Genomic DNA, 25,037 nt, shown 5'->3' on the forward strand with positions numbered 1-25,037 from the left:
GTTTTTAAACACAGTCTCATATTCATTTGCTAAAAATTTTGGGCTCTTTTGTTTAAATCATTATTATATCCCTATCCATTGCAAATTTCACTTTATGTGAAAATATGGTGTTCTATGTATATATATCTTTTGCAAGTAAAGATAATAATATATAATTATTAATATTTCAATTTAATATTAGATTATGAATTAGATAGATTGATCTGCACTGTTAGACCGACAGACAGACCGACGGACAAACAGAGCTATTGAGTAAATGCTCAATCTCTGAAAACAGTAAAAAAAAAATTGTATTTTCAATATATAGGATTTTAATATTTTTACAGCATGCCCGACATTATTGCATACTAGATGTTCAGCTATCTATCTTAAACAGCATCTGGGTAATTAACATTTCCATACAGATAGAGTTACAGACTGACGGACAGGCAAATACAGACTTATTATTCTAAGAATAGTTATTGAACGCATCGTTTTATAAACAGCTTTCCGCGAATATAAAAACTTACAACTATAAAATTAAAACCAGTTTTGTTAGCCCCGAGAACGGGTGAACAAAACTGGTTTTGATATTATGATTGTATATTTTTATATTCGTACAAAACTGTATATAATTTATAGTTTGAGAATGAGTTGAGATCGTTCCAAACGATAGTATACATGATTTTTCAGTATAGCTTAGAAAGAACCTGTTCAAATTCAGTGAATATGAATTGGTTTGGAAGCCATATTGGAATGGTTATTTCTCGCATCGTATTATAAACAGCTTTTCGCGGATATAGAATGTACAATTATAAGACTAAAACTGGATATAAAACGATAGTATACATGATTTTTCAGTATAGATTAAAAGAACCTGTTCAAATTCAGTGAATATGAATTGGTTTGGAAGCCATACTGGAATAATATTTATCTTTGATGAAACTATCACTGTATCTATTCCTTGGAGAATGATTGTCTGAAATTTAGTTGAATGGATATAATAGATTGTATTTAAAGTGTATGGATTATTATAACTACCTCTCTAGAATAAGAACATGCAATATCAAAAATAAATGGAATCTGGTTGCAAGTCCTTTATAGAAGGGGTGTTTTTATTTATTGTAATTGTGTTCGCGTATAAAATCTTTTCATTAGATCCTTGATTTTTGTCAATTTGTGTTTTTTTATGTTTTTCCTATGATTTATTCTAGATCTAGTTATTTTCAGGTAGGGAGGGGACATTGGGCTGTTTATTACACTAGTCCTTAAAGTTTTCTTATTCGTTGGCTTAACAACTCATGGGACTTTTATTTAATTTTGATTGGTTGGTACAATAAGTTAAGTGTCCAAACGTTTCAAATTAGTGATAATTTTGTGCGTAATCATTGGAGATGTACATAAACTTATCGACTATTGTCTTATCCCTTTAGATCCCTGAGTTAATTTAAAGTGTAAAGATTAATTTCCTAGCATTGTTGACCTACATTGTCTCAATGATTATAAAGATATGAAGTCTTTCTAATTGTTTTATCACGCAAGCAGGTTCTATAAATCTAGGCTTCCCTTTCTCTGTATGTTATATGTATACATATACATTCTATAATACAAAGTAGCTTGATGTCTGTCCGTCTGTCTGTCCGTCTGAAGCTTAAGATCTCAGTAACCACTGAACCGATCGGGTATATACCTATAGTCCTGTGGTGATTTTAAGCTATTTTCTTGGAGGTGGGACACCCCCTCCTCCCACCCACCCAAAAAAAAAATGAAAATTTCCCCCCCCCCCAAAAAAAAAAAATTATTTTCTGGGGAAACTACTCCAAAATAAATGGCAGCAATACTTAATTTATTTTAATTACCTCTTTGGACAAAGCCCCTACAGGCTATGGGCGAAGCCGCTAGTATTTCATAAACCAGTAAGTTTTTTTGTTTATTCTTTTAGAATCTGTCTAACCACTGAACATATTGATGTATCTGCTATAGAAAAGCTTCTGAAATAGGTCCAAGGATTGCTTTTTGCTATATTTTCGTAAATTTGAGTCTTTGGTTATTTTAGTCTAGTTTTATGCCTCCGACTTCCCTAAATAAATACTGAGCCCCTGGTTGATATGGGTGCAGCCCCTATTACATTATGTAATCAATTAACTATTAATTTTTGTAAATACATTTCATTTTAGCTTTGTGTGGTTTGATCATATTCAGTCTTGTTTTACAACACTGCTTTGCTTAATTTCATTAATTGTTTCAAAGCATAATTGGATATTTGCAGGGTGAGAGGGGACACTTGATTGTTAATTACACTGGTACCCAAAGTTTTATAATCACGTTATCTTATTCGTTGGCTCAAAAACGTTGGGTAATTATATTAAATTCTGATTGATTGGTTCCAATCAATTCGTCTTTATACTTTTCAACAAATAATTTAAAGTTTAAAGGGTTAATTTTATTGTACATAAAGGGATATATATAAATTTATCGTCCCTTGTCTTATCCCTTAAGATTCGTGGATTTATGGGATTTAAAGGTAGGTAAATGAAAAATAATTAATCAGTACCATAATGTTTCTATGGAATTGAATTTCCTGGCTGTCATTAAAGATACACGGCTTGTATTTCTGTATCAATAAGCATCCGATATATAATTTACTTGGACCGTCAGTCTGTCGGTCATGAATATGTCCTCTATAAAATACACTTTGTTGTCCTTCCATGAAATGTTTATAATTCGCTTCTTATGGATGTTGCCATCCTTGTTTTATAATAATTTTCTCCCATTACCCTGAAATTTAAAGTTTTATTTGTATTTTGATTTATCTATAATTTTATGACATTTCATAAGTAATTTATCATTCGGCTAAGTAGGTAGGTTAGAGTAGCATTATAACATTTACTAGCGGCTACGCCCCTATAAGCCTCTAGTGGCACTTTAAATGTTTTGTTTTATGTTGCGTTCAAGTTTCTACGATATGTTGCGTAAGAGTCTCTTTATACGATACCTCGCGATGTTACGTAGGAGTCTCTATACTTAAAATAAAAATTTCGATTTAATATTATTTCTCTTGGGAGGGTGGTGGTACCCTCCCCCAAAATAGTTATAAACCTTCCCGGGACCTATGAGAAGCTACCCTGTTAAGGAGAACCCGATCGGTTCAGCGGTTAGCGATATCCTTCGGTACAAAAAAAACACACACAAACACACAGACACACAAACATACTGTTACTTTAGTATAAGGATTTCAGGTTTTTTCTATGATTCAGGAATCTTAAGAGATAAGATAATTTTCGATAATTTGATCAATAAAACAAAATAATATTCAGAATATAGTTTATTGGTTGAAAACATTGGACCAACTAATCAATATTTGATAAAAGGGGTATAGTCCCTTTCGTGGCAACTCTCCTTAAGGGGCTATTCTTCATTTTTTTTACAGTAGCTTTTCTCCTATTTCTAGCCCCTGCGGGGGGCTCTAACCCTGCGGAGCCAATTGACTAACCCAATATAACCTAAATTAACCTATCAAAAGCCATTTTAAAAATACGACGAATCGCCCCTTAAGGGGAGTTGCCACGAAAGGGAGTATTCCCGATTAAAGTTTTTAAACCAACGAATAAGATATCACGTATATAACTTTTGGTATCGTTTTTTACCAGGAAGTAGTAAATATTTTTGCATTAAACTAAAGATCTCAGAAATGGTTAAACTGTGAAGTTGTGTTTTAGAATTGTGGTTTTATGCTATTTTCTTGAAACAAGGCCCATTATAGGCACAGTCCCTATATTCTAGGGGCGAAGCTGCGAAGAGCTATACAATGAATATTTGATTTTATTATGTATTATTAGGGTTTGATTTTTGCACAACGAATGTTTATAGGCAAATTTGCAAACGATTATGCGTATATAAATATTTAAAGACAAGGATTATTATATTCTAAAGTTGGGTAGCTCAAAATAATAAAAAATATATTATATTTATATAAAAGAATGGGTTGGAAGGGGAAAATTCTCGTTACTAATAGACAAGAACGTCCTAGATTTTTCTAAATTTTTTCTTGGGGGGGGGGGGGCAGAGTACCGAATCTACAATATGTATAGGACGTTTAAGGGTGGGAGGAATGCCATGGCTTTTGGACATCCTTACTTGTAGAGTAGCGTTGCTCCTACCAATACGAATATAAATGTTTGTAAAGGGTGAATTTACAAAAATTCTACACCTATTTAATGCGTTTGGAAATCAGGGTTATACGCACGAAGTACATAAAAATGGAAATTTTTGCCTTAAAACTTAGATATAGTAACCTCTCTAAAAGTTTTGAAACCCCCTCCTTAAAAATATACACAGATATCTTACTTGATTAGACAATTGACGATAATTTGTTTACTTTTCTTTGTGTGTTACAAAATTATTGGTGGAGAAGTCAGAACATATCTAGTTTGTGCCAACCAATCATGATTGATAAAAGTTTCTAAATCTATAAGTCACAAATGAGAAAACAAGTTTGTAAAATTTTTGGGATCTAGAATTGTTGGCCTACATATTTATTCCTTTATTTTCTAAAATACTTTTTATTAGATTCCAAACTTTAGCCAAAGGCAAAATAGTCTTTTGTATGTAAAGTAAACCCTTTAATAACTTAATGAATCAATTAATAATTTTCTAAAGAAATTTCTTAGAATTTTGTTAAATATAATATCATGTTTATTAAAATAATCTTTCTATCAATCTATATATCTATCTATCTAGACTGGAGAGCTGTATGATACAAGACCTGTTACCCACTATCTACCTGGTTGACAACAGAACTATCTATATATCTATCTATCTATCTAGACTGGAGAGCTGTATGATGTAGACCTGCTGCCCACTATCTACCTGGTTGACAACAGAACCGACTGCCATGGACTGGTCAACGAAACTGGAGAAATCACTGTCAAGTATATTGGTCAGTATTTTAGCAAATTATTGGAAGCAGAGCTGCCCTACACGTCTTACAAGTCTCAAGGAATTAGAGAATGCGCGGATTTTCTATGAGATTCTCTTACACCCTGATAAAATGTTTCTTCCAGATGACTAAGGATACCCTCCATTACCCTCTTATTACTTTACCCCAACCCCTACCCTGACAATGAAGGAACGTATTGACCAATTTATATTAAGGACTATATTAGCAACCTAAACTAAATTTAAATTCCCATTCTTACAGGTGCTATCCGTGGACCTGGCCCAGTTATTCTCTTCTTATAATTATAATTCATACAGGTGCTATCCGTGGACCTGGCCTAGTTATTCTATACTTATAATTATAATTCATACAGGTGCTATCCGTGGACCTGGCCTAGTTATTCTATACTTATAATTATAATTGATACAGGTGCTATCCGTGGACCTGGCCTAGTTATTCTATACTTATAATTATAATTGATACAGGTGCTATCCGTGGACCTGGCCTAGTTATTGCTGACATGTCAAGTATTATCAGATATTCAGAAATAGAAGGCAGATGCTTAGCTATTCTAAGGTAAAGGATTTAGTAAATAAGGATAACAACATCCATAATTAGCAAAACATTTAAAACTATGAAAATCATTTAAAAGTAACAAGATTTTTGTACAAATGGACATTAAAATTTAGCACCCGAAAGACTAAATAGTTAAATCTATGTAGCATTACAGATAGACGTATAACTTGTATAATAAAATAGTAACTTATGCCAAATTGAACTGCTACCCAATAACTCACTTTGTCCGTCTGTCCGTCAATTGCTTAGTTACATTTTAAATTTATTCTTCATTTATGAGCTTCGCTACCTGTGGATGTTGTCACCTTTGTTTAATATTAAATTTATTAAAAGAAATCACCAAAATCAAATAAGACATTTACCAAAAATACTAAAAATTGGAATATATTTTTGCTGTTAACCCTTACAGATCGGGGGGGGGGGTCATATTGACCCCCCCCCCTCTAGTTTTTTCAATGTCATTTTTTTTGTAGGTAAGATGGAGAGCTGTGACTTCATGACTTTTTAAGTTTAGTAATTATGCGTCGGCAAGAGTTGATTTTATTAGGATATCTGGTCTGTGTCGGTCGTGGTGTCCGGTCAAAGTCGGTTGGGTAGCATCAAAATTAAAAAAAAATATAAATAAATCTTAATTTCTACATTATGACTTTTGTGTATAAGGTAGAAACCTAAATTTTTTTTGGTGAATACTGAGATATCAATGACCTTATGAGAAAAGTGGTGCTATGCCCGTTTGACCGCACCCTGACCGACTTTATGACCGATTTTTGTCCGGCTTTTACTACAGACATATATCATGTATATCGTGGCTTCTATTACAGCTAGAGACCTATAAATTTTTTTGGTAAATTCTTGAGCAACAATAAACAGATAAAAATATTAATTGGCGCCGCCAACCGCCGTTTTACCGCCGTAACCGCCGAAAATGGCGGTTTCCGTTATTTGCGGTTTTTCGGCGATGATCAGAAAAGTAATTTTTTTGTTATGAAAAATAAAAGTACGTCCTAAAATTTGGTCATCCTAGCTGCAAAATTGGCCGCTCTACAGCTGTTTTAAAATTTAGCGGCTGGCCGCTAAAAAGCGGCTAAGGAGCAGCCTGGCCGCTATGACTAGAAAAAGTAATTTTCTCTAAAAATACACATGAACCACCAGAAAAAAAATTTTACGTCTTTATCTGTAACAGAAGCCGAGATAGAGGGGGGGGTCAATATGACCCCCCCCCCCCCCGATCTATTAAGGTGGGAATAGGGGCCCGATCTGTAAGGGTTAAAGCTACGCTACTTACGTTACGGACAAGATTTACTATGTTAAATTTTGAAGAAAGTACGATTTATTGCTATTACTATGCATTTTTATATTATTTCACTTCCTATTTTGCAAAGAAAAAAATGATTTAACTAAAATTTCCTTGTTTTATGAAATGATTGAAATTTACAGGGTGTAAAAAAACTTTGTGAGATTTTATTTTCATGATACGATTAGTGGAAAACCTTACCCCCTAACTTTTAATAGTGAATTGAACATTATTCTAACCAGCGAGCCATCTTAACCCTTAAGTAATCAACCAAGGTCAACAATTAAAAATACTTTTTGCATAAGATAGTTCGATAGCCACTTTTAATTGAAATGTAAGAAAAAATCTTTTTAATTATATAGTTGCCACTACAAATTAACTCTTGATATTTTAAATATAATGGTTAGGTTAAGTTAAATAAGTTTCTGAAAAGTTTAAGATAATGATAGTTATTGTTATAAAATTATTTAATAACACAATATTCTGCCTTTGTAGATTAAAACTTTTAGTGTATGTTTAATTTATCTTCAATATACCTATCCCTGTATATGTGAAAGGAAAGCTCAGCAGCCGCTTTTCAGCCGCGAATAAGCCTCAAATTTAAACCCGTATGGATGCTTTTCATTTTTTTTTTAGAGGGGGATTGCCAAACTTCGGTAACTTCCAGCTGATTTAAAAATTATTAGGTGTTGATTTCTTTGAGGCTTTCAGGCGGCTGAAGCGCGGCTGCCGAGCCTTGATGGGAAGTGTTGTGAAATATCATCTTGAATAATGGCATAAAATAAACAATTAACAATGATAATTAGTCAACAACAAAATAACAAGCATACCAATATTATTTCCTCAGAGGGGAGGGGGCATTGGAATGTAAATTACACTAGTATCCAGAGTTTTTAAGGTGCATTACCTTCATTGGTTACCCCCCCCCCCGTATGACTTTATCCCCATGCCCTCCCCCGACCATGGATGAAAGTATTAAACAATATCTGAGGACTATATTAGCAACCTAAATTAACGACTAAAAAATCCACTGTTATAATATCCAAATATTCTATATCAATTGTTGTACTTGTGTATACAGGGATTTATATACACAAACTAAATTACCAATGGCAGGCCAGTATACATTTTAATTGACCAATGGGCACAGTATGACGTCATTTTATATAGGCACTATAAAATGCTTCACTATAGGAGGCCTAATTAAAAAGGTGTTTCACATCGATTCAGTGGTTAGCGAGATCCTACGCTACACTTACTTAAGTTACTTTTATATAAGGATTGGCATTATTCATATTAATTGTCATACAAATTTTAGATATACGGGAATATACTTTTTACTGCGTAGTACACATAGTTGTGAAAAGTTATATGTTTAGTTTACAAACAAAATTTGCAATTGTTCAAGCATATCTTTAAGAATATGGACAGATAATCAGCATTTTCAAATCCATATTATAGTATGGCGTCGAATCAAATTAATTTCTGCTGGATTAAAATCAGTGCTGAGCAATACTAAACAATCATCGAATCTTAGACAATTCTCCAATAAAATAAAGAGAGAAAAAATCCTGGAAATATTTGCTGTTTTATTGCCCCTTCCGGATAATAAAACAGACATTTTTATATTTGAATCCGTGGAAATTAATTAAACCAATGGCGGTTATTAAGCTATGGTTTTACGTGTGAACATGTTATGTCTTTTATATATAATTATTTAAATATTCCAAAGCAAACAAAAATGATTTTATCAAAATTTCTAAATAACTGTCTCTTTCCCATTTTTTCAATTTGTCTAAAAGAACCAAATGAAACTTATACAAAAATTTCATCATAAAAAATAAATGTGTCTTCTAAGTCTGTTTTAATAGCATAGCTACTTTAAAATAAGGGGACGTTCATGCGTCTGACTGTCTTTACTAAGACATCTCAAAACTAACTTTCAAACGTTTGGTAAAAATTATTTTGTTTGTTTAAAAGTGATTTCTGTGAAGATATTTAAAATTTGTTTTGTTAAATCTATATGATTATTTTTGAGTAATTAGGGCAGATTATAAATTCTTACATTATAATGTACTAATATTTCTGAGCTTTGTTTTATTTCAGATTGGGTAAAACTAAAGTTGATGAGATATTGTCAGTGTCAACAGCGACAGAGGTGAGTGCTATACCAAGTGCAACCTCACAGCTGCCAGAGCTGCCGCCAGATGTAACACCAGGATCCACCCCAACTACACAAATCCCTCCAGGAAATTATACAAGAATCAAATATATTTTCAAATTATTATCCTATTATATAAAGTAGTAAGATTTTTTCGTCTGTACCGAAGGATCTAGCTAACTGCTGAACAGATATGGGTTGCCTTTACACTGAACCTACGTATAGGTTCAGGGAAGGTTGAGGAAGGTACCTCCACCCTCTAAAGAGAAAACGCCCCTAGAAATTAATAACCACCCTCACAACATTTTCCCCCTTTTTCTTTTTGAAATTAAGAATGAGTACGGGGTCCCTTCCCCTTTTTCTCATTCCAGAGTTGAGTAGCACCTCAAGGGTCATTTCGATGCACTTTTTTTTATATATCTTGTATTATTACAACTTTGTGTAGTTCTTGAAGAGGATGTGTTTCCCTGGGAAGGAGGATCAACCACGGACTATGTGCCAATAACACTTCCTGATACACCACAAACTACCTCTACTACAACAACCACTACCTCTACAACCACCACTAGTACAACTTCCACTACAACAACTACTACTACTACAACCAAAAGTACAACTACATCAACAACTACAACTTCTACTACTACCACAAGTACAACAACTAGTACGACAACAAAAAGAACAACCACTACTACAACAACAACAACAACAACAACTACGACAACCAGAAGAACAACTACAACAACGAGAAGAACAACTACAACAACAAGAAGTACAACCACAACAACTACACCTACAACTACGACCAGCACCACAACTACAAGTACAACAGCAACGACAACTACTACAACTACAACTAGTACTACAACCACTACGACAACTACAATCACTACTACTACATCAAGACCAACTACCACTACAACAACAACTACTACAACCACCACCACAACTACAACGACAACTACTTCAACCACCACAACAACTACAACAACCACTTCAACAACCACTACAACTACAACAACCAAACCCACAACTACAACCACGACAACGACAACCACAACCACTACAACAACAACCACTACTACAACAACTACCACTACCACAACAACTACGACAACAACAACCACTACCACTACAACTACGACAACTACAACCACTACAACTACCACCACAACAACAACAACAACAACAACCACTACCACTACAACTACCACCACAACAACGACGACCACTACAACCACAACCACGACCACTACAACAACTACTACGACAACAACAACAACTACCACTACGACTCGTCCACCTACAACAACAACCCTGACAACGACCACAACGCGTAGCACAACAGCCCTAACCACCTGGTGGACCACAGCAGCCACAACTCTGGGCCCTAAACCTGACCTGACTGATGATGATTTCCTGAACATGTATTTTGAAGACTCAGCTATCGAGGAATATGATGAAGATGACTTTTACTACCACATGTACTTTGATGAAGTGTCGACAACACCACTACCTATTGACGACTTTTACGACATTCTCGAGTCAGTGTCGGCCGGTTCAGAGCCGCAGGTTCTGAGCCCCCCGTCGTCCGAAAAACCGCCAGATTACACCGATTACTTTGGTGGTTATGATTATGAGTTTGACTTGACCAAAACGTTGAATGACACACTTGAATATTTTCGTGATCGTGTCCCACGCCGAGTGGCTGGTCACAATAGCACCACCCGCAATGGACGAAATAACGGTAAAATGCTTCGCTTGAAACGCGACACCCAACCACGTGATAAGAACGCGCTGTCATTGGCGCAAAAACGGCAACTGATCAACGCCAAAAAGTCCGGCAAACGGCTGCGGATTAAAGTGAACCATAAAAGGAATCGTGTGCGCCGCCGTAAAGTGAATGACCCGCGCGTGATTGGTATCCTGGACAGGCGGACGCCGGAACTGTTTCGGCAGTCGCCGTTTGTCACAATTTCACTGACAAAGTTTGTCGTTTTGTCGACAGGTGTTACGAATGCTGCGCTTCTCGCAGGTAGGAGTTTTAGATTTTTTTCTTTTCAGATTTTCGTTGATAATAATTCTAAAATGAAAACACACAATTGTTTAATTTTTTTTATCTGCTGCTAATAAAGGCGGATGAAAATTCAATAAAAAATCCTGTAGACCCTTACTCACTTGGTTCCTTATTCTGTATGTAATCCTCTGAGAAACATCAAATACTTAATAGGAAATGTGTTTCTCTTATCTGCTATTAAAGATAGATGTCTTATTTTTTTATATAAATAATTCCACGCCCATAATATTCTATGCCTGTATATAATTCATATCTGCTGGATAAGAACTGGTTTTAGACAATACTGAAAAATAATAATATAAGGTTCATAATACTGGGTTTGATATTAGAATTAGACGAAAAGCTGTCTAAAAACTATTTCTATATTTTTTAAAGATATTAAATGATAATAAAATCCGTTATTTACTAAGTATATTTGCGATAACTTTTATTTAATGAAATCTTCCAATTTTTAACATGTACAAAACGGCCTGCTTAATTGCTTCAAGATCCATGTCAGATCTATATAGGAAATAAATGTCTATAAACGAGCTCAAGTTTTCCAAGGAATATTTGTTTAAAACTAATAGTGCTCCAATAATCCATAATAAACTCTCATTGCCCATAACGATAAGACCCATTATTTTACTTTATTAAAATAAATTCCTTTTTTTAATTTCATGTTGCTATTTACCTTATATCAATGTATTTAATTTCTAATCATAAAAAAGATAATTTAGATTTATTATATAATAAATTTAAGAAAACTCTATTTTAAAAGAATTCGATTGTGGCGACACTTTGTGCGTTCAAATATTAAACTAAAATTGTAATCATCATCATTAACCCTTTGGTGATGGTAATGTAAAGAAAAAAATATAATTTAAAAAATCTTTTTAAAATCATTTAGATTATTAAATATTTACTTTCTTTTAGATAGTAATGCCGGGTGAGGAAAATAGATTTATTGAGAAATAGATATGCATATAGAAAACTAGCCAATAGGGAGATAATTATATCGAGCCAACTCTAGTAATTCAAAATTAACTAGAACTAACTGGCAATTTTTATCCAATTAATAAAACGCAATTTTGTTTTATGAAAAGAAAATAAATTTTATTTATTATATTTTCAGACACAGACAAGGTCATTTTTGAATGAGTTTTGATAATTTGAATTAATGGATATAGAAAATACGTGGATATTATGACAGGAGAAAAATGTCGTCAATTAAGGTTGCTAATATGAATATCATTTATTGGTCAGTTCATTTATCAAGAAGGAGGAGAGGGAGGGGTTGGATCGTTAATTAAGCCAGCTACAAGTTTCACTTTATAAGAGTACATAGTAATGTGGTGTAAGATCCAAGTAATAAATCCATTTTTGAAGTAAAGTTTTTGTACTTTAAACTAAAATTAAATTTACTGGCTGTAACTCGATTACATTTTTTGCTGACAATATATCTAAATACTAGCGGCAACGCTACTATTTAGGGCCGATTTATCTTGGGAGGGTGGTGGTACCCTCCCCAACGATAGTTATAAATATTCCCAGGATCTATGAGGAGCTACACTGTAAACATTTCGGTTCAGCGGTTAGAGAGATCCTTTAAGACTAACAGACAGAAACAGATCATGTTACTTTATATAAGGACTAGCGGCTTCGCCCCTAGCCTCTAGGGGCTTTGCCCCAAGAGGTTTGATCAACTTAATTTTTCGTATTTTAGATTTGAAAAGAAAAAGTAAAAAAAAAAATTTTTTTTTTGGGGGGGGGTATTTTCATTTTTTGGGGGGTTGGGGGTGTCCCACCCCCCAAGAAAATAGCTTAAAACCATCACAGGACCAGTAGGTATATTCCCTGAAGAGTAGAGCCCAATCGGTTCAGTGGTTACTGAGATCTTAAGCTTCAGACGGACAGACAGACGGACAGACGGACAGACGGACAGACGGACAGACAGACGGACAGACAGACATCGTTCTACTTTGTATTATAGACTCTATAGTCATAAGTCAAAATTTGTATCAATTCACTATCCTATCACACCTGGAAGGAATCTTAGGGCAAAAGACAATGGATGATAAATTGATGTCCTGATCCAAACAACAATTTTGATAAGCCAAAGTCCCCCATCTATAGAATAAAAAATAGAAGGAGGGTAAAATCTTACAAGGGGTAAAATGAAGCCCTATTACCGCACCCCCCCCCCCGGGCCCCCCCCCCCCCATCTAAAAAAAATTCAAAAATCACAATTTTTTGTTTTTAGTTGTTTTTGTAGATTCAGTTCATTTAGGATGGGGCTGTTTGCAAGCAAGGACTTCCAAGCTTTTTGGGGGTGGGTAAAATGAAAGATTTTAAAAGTATAAAATGTACTTTTTAAAATTTTGAGTTGGGGGGGGGAGGTTAAACATCTCTTTACCACCTATCCTTGACGTTTATGTTTGGAAGAGTCACAAAATTCGAGGGGAGGGAGGGAAAATTGGGCTGTCTATTTCACTACCTCCTAAAGTTTTATAAAACCGTTTTTTTATTCGTTGGCTTTACCACTTTGGTGACATTAATTGAATTTTGATTGGCTAATTTATTAAACTCAGTGTCCAAACTTTCAACCACTACAGAAGGAATAATTTTTTATCATCATTGGAGATTTACATCAATTCATCGGCCATTGTCTTATCTCTATAGATTCCTGGATTTTATGCAGAAGAAAAAAGTTTGTGCATCCGGTCATAGCATTTAAACAAGAATGTTTAATTTCATTGTAGCTCAGTAACGATATATTCAACACGTGGCTATGCCTCTAGAGGCATATAGGAGTACTTTAGGGAACGGGTAATGGGAAAAGGGAACCCTCGTCTGTGGGGCGTCCAAGAGGTGAATACCCCCCCACAAAAAAAATATATTTTTAGTTTTTACTCCCCCACCCCCCAGCCCCCCCCCCCCCCCGATAAAAAAGCTCGGACCTTCTTTGCCTTTAAGATATAGAGATTACCCCCCCCAAAAAAAAAAAAAATGTATTTTTCTTTTTTTACCCCTCCGCCCCTCCCCCCAAAAAAAAAAAAATTAAAAAGCTTTGACGTCCTTGCCTCGCAAGGGAGTGTATATTTTTTTGGGGTCATTTCTCTCATGAGGCTAAGTTAACATTCACTAAAAGAGTTATAACTCTGCTCTGGACCTATCAGAAACTCCACTTTAAAGGAGAACCTTATCGTTGTGCAAGATTTTTTGCTACAAACAAAGTTGACAAAAAAAATATTAAAAAAAGTTGAATGTCCATACGTTTCACCTTCTTGTTTTAATCAACAAAATGGACAATTTTCAGAACCATCACTGGGAATGTATGGATATCAATTTATCGGCCATTGTGTTATCCCTTTAGGTCCCTGAAAAAAGAGTAGCTTCGCTACTAAAAATGTTTCATAAAAAGTTAGCTGTGCCTGGGAACTCCACCAGCTTAATTGATAATTAACTCAGGGGTCTAAAGGGATAAGATAATGTCAGATAAATTGATGCAGGTCCCCAATGATTATACACCAAATTACCCTTTGCAGTTTACAATTAGTGGTGCTAGTGCAATAAACAGCCCAATGTCCCCTTCCTCCCTGTAATCAACCAGATGAATCACGGATGAACAGACAGGTAGCTTAATTCTCCTTCAATATCGTTTTATATTGAATAATAGATAAAGCCCTGAATAAGTTTATATCTGTAAAAATATACATCTTAAATACTTACTAAAATAAACAACACATATGTACAATTAACATAAGAATGTATTTGGTATCGTTATAACTATAAACATCTTGGTATCGTTTTTTTTATACAACAGGATTAATTTGCACATAGCCATCCAGCTCGTCCACACCTAACTGGCTGTCTTGGTATCGTTCAAGTAATCACCCTTGGTATCGTTGTCACCTTAAATAGGAATAGATTTAATTCCTCACAAGGAAGGAGGGGGCTTATAGAATTATAATCAAACCTTTTACATCAAATATTTTAATTATTTATATTTATATCTTACTTACTGGTACCTCTCGGAGGGGTCGAATCGATGGGTATTGGATTACATTTCAGACAACCAACCGTTTGATTGCACGACCATTTTGTTGATGTTACAGCCTAACATAGCAGCAGTAGGTACATTTTTAACGTCTCTAATATTTACAGATATTTTTAATATCCTTTTAAAGTAATAAAACTTACTTATTTATCATATCAGCATTTTTTTCACAGGAATACTTTTTAGAAGTAGTTCTTATAAATTCTATGGATAATTAGCAAGCTAAAGAAATATAATAAAGCTGTCAAATATCACTATTTTACTCTTTGAAAAAAGGAAAAAATGGATAAATCAAAGAACAAAGGTATAAAAAATGGTTCTACGTCCCTAGCAAATAGCATCGGTTGGCGAGATTTTAATTGGGAAAAACAAACAAAACATTCCAACTTTCTACAGTACTGGCGGCTGTGCCCCTTGCATTAAGAGACGGAGTAGAAAAATATCCCTTAAAGTCATTTTATAATATAAAGAAGTGAGATTTTTTTGTTTGAAACTTAAGATCGCATTAACCACTGAACTGATTTGGTTCTCTGTTTTAAGTAAGCTAAACACATATCCCTTGGTGGTTTTAAGCTATTTCATTTCCAGATTTAAGTCTTAGGGTGGCTCTAAGCTATTTTTCTAGCCCTTTTAAATACACAGCCCCTAGATTCTATGGGCTCAGATGAAGTTAAGATAATAAGATATTACATAGAACAATAGGAAAGATAATTAGATTTACAGTTTGGACCAAACATTTCTGGGATATAATTTGGAGGGAGATTAATTCAATTGCCATTGACCTATCTCTTCGTAATCCTACTGAAATTTTCAAGGTTTGTTGTAATACCTTCAAGGCCAATAAAATTCAAGTTAAACAGAGTTGTTAAAAATTTTATGTGAATTCAATAAAACATGAAGCGTCCATGCAAAATTGCAAACAAAAACAGCTAAATACATAATTTATACAGGGAATTTATATGCTTCTCTAAGATTGTGTTATATCTAAAAACTAGAAGTTTATCTTCTCTTTAAACTCTAGCTATGGTTTCAGATATTTTTTGTTAAATAACTCTTTATTGTTCTCCATAACTATTTTCTTCATGTAATATTGTAGAAACACTGGCTCTTGTATAAAAATTATATTTGACAGAAAATAAAAGAAATACGATGTGATATAATTTCCGTGTGAATATTAACAGCTTAAATTGCAAATAACGCTATAGTTATTAAAGCGTAATTTCAAACTATTCTTTAACATTTCTAGTTTGTACTACCCAAACTTCTTGAGATTCGCTACTAATGGATATTGTCATCCTTTATTATGTAATCTTTTGCTATTTGGAATGTTGCTTTGTTATAATCTTTTACATAGCGATGAGCTGATATTCTGATTTTAGGGCTATTCTAAAGAACAGCCTTTTTCAGAAAACGCCTATCTCAGAAAACGCCTATTCTTTTAAACTTGTTTTTTGTGCAAGTGATTAGACTCTAAGAAATACACACACAGACAATCAATCACATTTTTTCTCTCATTTATACAGGAGTAGGTCACTGAAAGTTAAATTAATGACACAATAAAAACTGTCCCGAATTTGTATTAATTTTGAGGAACACGACTCCAGTGACGTCATATTTTTTTTCCCGAAAAAGGGAAGGGGGGAAGAAAATCTCTTCAAAAGAGATGGGGAAAACCCCCTTTTCTCCCATCTCTTTTTTCTTCCCCCCTTCCCTTTTTTTTCTTTCACCCTTCCCTTTTTCGGGAAAGAAAAATATGACGTCACTGGAGTCGTGTTCCTCAAAATTAATACAAATTCGGGACAGTTTTTATTGTGTCAAATTAATCAACTCTCAATTCTTTACCATAAATTTATTGAGGTAGGATAATTATAACTTTCATTTGTCTCTTCATTTATTTTAATCTTGTTAAATTTTTATCTATTTTGCAATTACAGTATGGCTTAAAAACCGATTAATCTTAGTCATACTGAAAAATCTTGTATCGTATAGTAAACAATTTTCAACGAAAAATAAAATAAAAAGCATCGAATTAAATTCTGCTATATTGGCCAATAGCCATACTGAATAAGATCCTATATTTTTTATTTGCTATATGCGGAAAGCTGTCCAATATACGATGCATTAAATAGATATTATATTACCATCTAATTTTTTTTGTATGAAGTATTCTTTATTTTCTTTTAGCTTAAGTTGCTTTTTTTGTATTACGTACAAATTTCTAGTCTTTTTTATTCTAAAGAACGTGTCCTAACTTTTGTGATTTAAAAAAAAAGCTAGTCGGTGCTTTTATTAAGTAGTAGATGTAAAATGATGGATACAATTTAAATATGCAATTGGTTTTTTTAATTAAATTGGTTTTAAGGTACTATAGCGCAACAAAAAAGTAGAAAATTGCCATAATGAACAAAAATAGTAAGATCTTTAATTTGACACCTTACTTTTTGAAGAAAAAAAACTTATTGGGGAAATTTTATTTAGGGGTGGATTTTTTTGGTACCTTTCCTCAAAATTCTTATGAATCTCTGAAGAGAGACATCCTGTTACTTTTATAAAAGGATGAAGTTATAGTTTTGACCATTCTGGTGCATATGAGAAAGTTTGGTGCGACACATATGTTTCTCTATCTGAACTCAGGGATATAAGGGATATGGTGCATATGAGAAAGTTTGGTGCGACACATATGTTTCTCTTTGTGTACTCAGTGATATAAGGGATATGGTGCATATGAGAAAGTTTAGTGCGACACATATGTTTCTCTTTCTGTACTCAGGGATATAAGGAATATGGTGCATATGAGAAAGTTTGGTGCGACACATATGTTTCTCTATCTATACTCAGGGATATAAGGGATATGGTGCATATGAGAAAGTTTGGTGCAACACATATGTTTCTCTTTGTGTACTCAGGGATATAAGGGATATGGTGCATATGAGAAAGTTTGGTGCAACACATATGTTTCTCTTTGTGTACTCAGGGATATAAAGGATATGGTGCATATGAGAAAGTTTGGTGCGACACATATGTTTCTTTTTCTGTACTCAGGGATGGGGGGAAACCTTTTTAAGTCAGTTTAGAAGCCAGCATTTTCTTGAGTAGCACAGCACCTTATGTCAATTTTTTTTATCTTTTTAGCACCATAATGTCAGCTCTGAACACCTTTTATTAAAGCCTTAAATTCGACATAACATCCATTGACATGATTTGAAAAAAATTATGTCGAATTTATGTCAGCTGTGACCAAACTATCTTATATATAGTCGATGAAACCTGAGAGAAAGCATATCGTCAAAAGGCTGCTGATTTTGATAAGTTTAGTAATTGGCCAAATAAGATTAAATAATAAATTGTCATACAGTTAAAAGACGCATTAATGTGCCATTTAGTCGACATAATCTGACATAATATTGTATGTCTACATAATCTGACATAATATTGTATGTTGACATAATCTGACATAAAATTGTATGTCGACATAATCTGACATAAAATTGTATGTCGACATAATCTGACATAAAATTGTATGTCGACATAATCTGACATAAAATTGTATGTCGACATACTCTGACATAATATTATATGTCGACATAGTAGTCTAATATCATCGTAATGGTTGGCCTAGCCAATCAAACTGTTATTGAGATTTTTAGAAAGTATGGAAATAGCTATTAATTATTGATTTTGTAATATCTTAAGAATCCTTTACTCCCTGATTTTTAATAATTTTCTAAATCTGTATCTAGGCCTCTCCAGAGTAGGCCTTTAGTTGCAATACAGGGTGTCTAATAAATATTTTTTTTCACGTGGTGTTTTGAAAGGATTATTTGTGTGATCTATTCTGCATTTTTGAATTTAGGCATATCCAAAGTAATAATTTTACCGAATAAACAATTTTTTATACAAATTATTTGACTAAGAAACCATTTTTTGTTGTTTTAAAGTCATTTTAAAATCTAGGACTCTTCAAAGTAGGCCTATAGTTGTACTATTTGGTGTTCACATTTATTATAAAATGAGTGATACATTTATGATTAAATTTTAGAATATTATTCTCATTATTTGACTTTAAGGCATATTCAAATTATATAAAGTCTTACTGCAGGGTGATTAAAAGCTTTCTTTTAAATTACTAAAACATTAGAAACTTTTTACATTCAAAAGTAACAAAATATGTGTATGTCTCTCTGTACCGAAGGATCTCGCTAATTCTCATTTAAAGTGTAGCTTTTCATAGGTCCTGAGAAGGTTTAGATTATAATTTTTTGTGGGGTGGGTAAGAGGTAATATTTTTTTTATAATTTAAATAATCATTTTAACGTATTTCCTTTATTTATTTAATGATATTTATTTTGTAACTCTTGTTTTTACTTGGTCATTTATCTTTCACAAGAAATTATCAGGGGTTTACAGCCGCAATTTTGATGAAACTTACGGGCTAGGACGTCCAAAAAAATTTTTTTTTTTGGGTGGGGGGGGGTAAAAATTTTGTCAATTTTTAGGGTGGCTACGGGGGGGTAATCTTTACTTTAAACTTCCAAGCTTTTTTTTATTTAGGGGGAGGGGGGTGATCACCCTTTACCCCGACCCCATGGACGTATTTGCATACGGGGCACAGTTATGGAATCTCGACGACAAAGATTTTTTTATCCAATCTTGACAAGTGAGGTATTTTTGGAAAGAGGAATATATATAGAAAACGCCTATGAAAATTAGAAAAACCGCAGAAATCATATTTGCAAGTTATTTGCAAAAATCTGCAATGTTAATTTGCAAAATTAATTTCATGCCTTAAATGACTTATTTAAAAAGAAATCTTTTTATGAAATGTGTTTATCTATAAGTTTAGAACATACTTAAGGCAAACAAATTTCTTTAGTGTTACTTTTTTCACCTTATATATGAAAAAAGCAGTTTCTCACATTTTATGATAAAAAAGGTATAGGAACAAAAAATATGTTTTTTCTTGTTGTAAACACAATGATTGGCATAAAATCTATCATCCTAAATGTAAAAATCAGATATAGAATCCTTTTTAGAGCAAAAGTAGTGCAAAAAGTAACCAAGACATTTTTGCAAAGTTAGAAAATCTGAAGAAAATAGTTCTTTTTGATTTTGATATACATATCAGATAAATGTTTATAAAATTAGTGATCAAAAACTATGAAACAAGTTATAACTTTTTCAACCCTATCATTGATTAAAATGCACTTTTAGGTTTACTTATAAACAAAGTAGCACAAAAAAACTCTTTTTATTAAGTTATTAAACAAAATAAATTCAAATCAACAATTAGGCGTTTTTTATAATGCAGTAGACCATTTTGTAGTTGTTTTTTTGGCATTTATTTTGTTTAATTACATCATAAAAAGAGTTTTTATGCACTACTTCGGTAATTCTTAAACCTAAAAGTGCAATTTAATCAATGACAGTGTTGAAAAAACTTATAACATGTTTTATAGTTTTGAATCACTAATTTTATATACGTTTATCTGATATGTATATCAAAAGCAAAAAGAACTATTTTCTTCAGATTTTCATACTTTGCAAAAATATCTTGGTTACTTTTTGCACTAAATTAGCTCTAAAAAAGGATTCTATATCTGATTTTTACATTTAGGATGATAGATTTTATGCCAATTATTGTGTTTACATCAAGAAAAAACATATTTTTTGTTCCTATACCTTTTTTTATCATAAAATGTGAGAAACTGCTTTTTTCATATATAAGGTGAAAAAAGTAACACTAAAGAATTTTTTTTTGCCCTAAGTATGTTCTAAGCTTATAAATAAACACATTTCATAAAAAGATTTTTTCTAAATAAGTCATTTAAGGCATGAAATTAATTTTGCAAATTAGCATTGCAGATTTTTGCAAATAACTTGCAAATATGATTTCTGTGGATTTTCTAATTTTCATAGGCGTTTTCTATATATATTCCTCTTTCCAAAAATACCTCACTTGTCAAGATTGGATAAAAAAATCTTTGTCGTTGAGATTCCATAACTGTGGGGGGGAGTAAATTGATGGGACATTGGACGGTACCCTAAGTTTTAAAAGTTTTTGAAGACTTCTTGATTGGAGTGTAAAACTTTTCCATCAATAATTTTAATCTACAAGGGTGTCTTATGAATGTACAGCATGACCCTCAAAAAAGTATTTTTAAGCATCTGCAGCCCTTATTTCTCAATGAATTAAAAAAAATGCATATTTCCTTGTTCTCCATAGTATTCCACATAAGTAGATATAAAAATATTTTTTTTACCTCCATTAACACCGGAGATTTTTAGAGCTAAAGTTTTGAAAAAGTGACTGAGAAAAAGAAATTTTTTTGTTTCTCTTATTTTTTGGATGGTTATATTATGTTTTTCTGGCAACTGAATAATGAGACACAAAGAAAAACAAGTTAACTAATTATTTCTTTTTTATTCCACCAAAAAATATAAATTTTTAATGGCAAAAAATACTACTGAATGAATTGATAATTTGCAAATTTTAGGTTATTTATTAACCCTTATTTGAGAAAAGGATTAATTATGACAGTTGCTCCGCCTACTTTTCTGACATCTCAATAATTTAACAGGGGTTAATTAAGCTTTTTAGACAAAAAAATCATTATGTTTTAATTTTATTTTCTTCATAACTTTTTTGTTATTAAAGTTAGGATTGTGAAACAAAAACAATTTTCCTGCTATATTCATAAAGATTTATTTGGTTTTTTAATCTTAAAAAATTTTGCCTAATAAGTAAGTTTTTCAAAATATCATTAAACTAAAAAGACTCAAAAAATATGTGTAAAAAAATGCTTTTTACTCAAAAACTAAATTTTTTATTTCATTTTTGTATAAAGTTTCTGCTAATAACAAAAATAAAAGGATTTCTACCTTAATTTTGCTAAAAAAAAGTCGTTTCATGTTAAAAGTTACTTTTTCCTCAGTCACTTTTTCAAAACTTTAGCTCTAAAAATCTCCGGTGTTAATGGAGGTAAAAAAAATATTTTTATATCTACTTATGTGGAATACTATGGAGAACAAGGACATATGCATTTTTTTTTAATTCATTGAGAAATAAGGGCTGCAGATGCTTAAAAATACTTTTTTGAGGGTCATGCTGTATATCAATCTATTACTTGAGATCCCTATGCAATTTTTAGGCAGTTTGGCACCTTAAACAAATTTATTTGGTGTAAAAATATAACCACTGTAAAGTAATTAGATTATTTACTTACTGTGGATGTCACCTATCGAACCCTGTAAATTTATTATAGAAACTTCAAGAGCTCTAATTTCACATAATTTATAAGAAATTATTGACAAATATCATAAAATTGGAAACTTATTTTCTCTGGAACAAAGCTCATTTCAAAGGAAGCTCCTACCAGCTAAATTTTTTCCTGTTAATTGTCTGGTTTATATCAGGGATCTAAAGGGATAAGACATTGGCCTATAAAATCCCCAATGATTATACACAAAATTATTCTCTCTGTGAATTACAATTAGTGGTTGAAACGTTTGGACACTCAATTAAATGAACCAACCAATCAATTCAAACTTCTTTGGCAGATAGACACCCAGTTACTGTTTAGAATTATATGAAAAAAGGCATAAAAAAAGTAAATATAGGAATTTCTCTTTAATGGATTATTTGTTTTACTTTGTAATTATGATGACATCTACTCGCTTCATCTTTTTTAAAGAACAAACTATTACGACACTAGAGGCTTCACACCCAGCCTTAATTGCCTAATTCTCATAGGAATCACTATTATGCTTACTACTATGCTTTCTAGATTGTAACTAATCATTACATGATTCATTGGGAATGGTTTAAGATTAAAAGGACGATTCTAACATGTCTAAATATATTATCATGGCTATCAACAAGAGATGAAACGATGAACGTAAGAAGGGCTTACTTGAAGTTTAGAAAAGCTAAGCTTTTTAAAAATGTAAAAATTTTGACATTTTATAGCTAAAATGATTTATTTTCTGTAATATTTTGTTCATTTTATACTTTTGTAATAAAAACAACGTGGAATTATAACAAGGACAATTTTGATAAGCAAGACGAATATGTCAATGAAAATACATAAATAACATAATATTCTGAGTATCTTAACGTTCTAAGGATCAGGGAGTAAGGGAGGGGACAATGGGCAATTAATTCAATTTAAGAGGGTTCGCTGAAAAGCAATGAAAACCAGATTTATCAAGAAAATTTTACCAAAATTGTAAAGGGATCATGGTAACCTAATTTAGAACAAAATTAGTTCTAAGAAAAAAATCATATACTTGAAAATTAAATTATCAACACATTCTGTAATTAATCACTAGAAAAATCTTGTTTAGAACTACCTCAACCCTTCTCATATATTTATAACTGACACCTAAATTTAAGCGGTTCTTAGATTATTTAATACATAAATATCACAGTAGAGTTTCTATACATGAAATGACATTTTCTTGGGAAAAAATATTTGTTAAAACCAGCCATTAATAACAAATTTTTCTGTCTGCATATTCAAAACTAGCTCAGCTAGTTAGCGGGGCATTGATGTGCAAGTACCCAAAGTCAGTCAGAATCTGCTGTATTCGTGCACATTCCCTTTAAGCCAGTACCCAAAGTCTGAGACTCCTAAGAATTGAATATTCGATCCATTGTCCCCTCCCTTACTCCCTGATTAAGGATACTATAAGCAAAAACTAAAGTTTCTTACTTTCTCTTGTATATCATGTATAGAGTAGCTGTGCTACTAAAAAGAATAATTGCTTGCTAGATTTTTTAATTACAGAAGTTAATTCTATAATTATTATTATGTTTTATTGTTGGAAAGGGGTAGTTGCACAAATTGCATTGAAACTTAAATTGACGAAACCCAATCTGTACCACTTTTGTACCACTTTTGATTCCTGTGGCGTAATAAAAATGAGGGATTCTCCACCATCCCTTTTTATGGGTTTTCTCTTTCCCAGTTCTCCTCTCATCGAGTCATCTCCCTCATTTTATGGAATCAAATGTGGTGCAAAAGTGGTACAGATTTGACTTAGTCCTTAAATTTAGTAAACTGCATATTTTTTCTGTTTAAAAGTTTAAACCATATCTATATGACATATATTTGAAATAATTTAAATTTTCTACCAGGTAGTTTCAAAAATATCAAGACTTAAAAATCATGTTTTTGGATATATGCAACTCATATAACTGTCCTGTTTTTACAAAAACAGCATAATGACTATTTTGTTCGTGCTTAATTGATTGATATTTATTGTACTACAAAATTATATATGTTAGATGGTATTCTTGTAATCAAACGTTTTAAATGCACTTCATGCAACTGTTTCTTATATTAGGCCTATACTTTTTACTTAATCTAAAAGTTGCAACTGTGGCCTAATGCTCCCAAAAAAACTGATTTAATTTGAAGGGTTGACAAATTTTACCCCCTCACCGAAGAATTTACCTGAAATACCAGAGCACTTTGAAGGAAAGTACCAAATATTCCTCATATCATCATAAAAAAAGCATAAAATGTAATTAAAATTAGAAAAGTAGTAAAAAAGCAATAAAAATAAAAATTGCAACCATCAACAAAGTTTCATTGATTTTCTGTATAAAGGACAAATATTTTGAACAATAAATAGCAACTAAACCTTATGTAAAAGTAACAGGATCTAGCTAACCGCTGAACCGATATGGTTCTCTATTACAATGTGGCTCCTCGTACGTCCCGGGAAGAAAAATCTGCCCTAGAAAAAATTATCCCACCCATCCCAATTTTTTTCTTTTTAAGACTGAAATAGAAAGCGAGCGGGGGGTGGACTCCCCCTCCCCACCTCAATTGCATTTAGATGTTTCTATTATTGCTGTTTATGCGTTACGGACAAAATTTTTAATGATAGAGTTAAAATGTTTTTTTCCAGTATCGCTTCGAAACCGAATAATATCCGGTGAATTAGGATCCGGTTCTCAGCCATACT

The 25,037-nt window shown here is 32.6% G+C and overlaps 2 protein-coding genes across 2 annotated transcripts in view; both read left to right on the forward strand.

Moving 5' to 3' along the window:
• LOC145305399 (uncharacterized) overlaps nucleotides 1-9,093 on the forward strand; it is a 38,374-nt gene extending 29,281 nt beyond the window's left edge. The window contains exons 5-7 of the mRNA XM_080147017.1: nucleotides 4,807-4,918; nucleotides 5,404-5,494; nucleotides 8,895-9,093. Of these exons, the coding sequence (XP_080003143.1) occupies nucleotides 4,807-4,918; nucleotides 5,404-5,494; nucleotides 8,895-9,093 (402 nt within the window). The remainder of the gene's footprint in view (nucleotides 1-4,806; nucleotides 4,919-5,403; nucleotides 5,495-8,894) is intronic.
• A 190-nt stretch (nucleotides 9,094-9,283) lies between these two features.
• LOC145305400 (uncharacterized) overlaps nucleotides 9,284-25,037 on the forward strand; it is a 39,864-nt gene continuing 24,110 nt past the window's right edge. The window contains exons 1-2 of the mRNA XM_080147018.1: nucleotides 9,284-9,287; nucleotides 9,395-10,984. Of these exons, the coding sequence (XP_080003144.1) occupies nucleotides 9,284-9,287; nucleotides 9,395-10,984 (1,594 nt within the window). The remainder of the gene's footprint in view (nucleotides 9,288-9,394; nucleotides 10,985-25,037) is intronic.

This window comes from Acartia tonsa, chromosome 14, assembly GCF_053477335.1.
Source record: "Acartia tonsa isolate MP-2025a chromosome 14, ASM5347733v1, whole genome shotgun sequence".
Taxonomy (NCBI): domain Eukaryota; kingdom Metazoa; phylum Arthropoda; class Copepoda; order Calanoida; family Acartiidae; genus Acartia; species Acartia tonsa.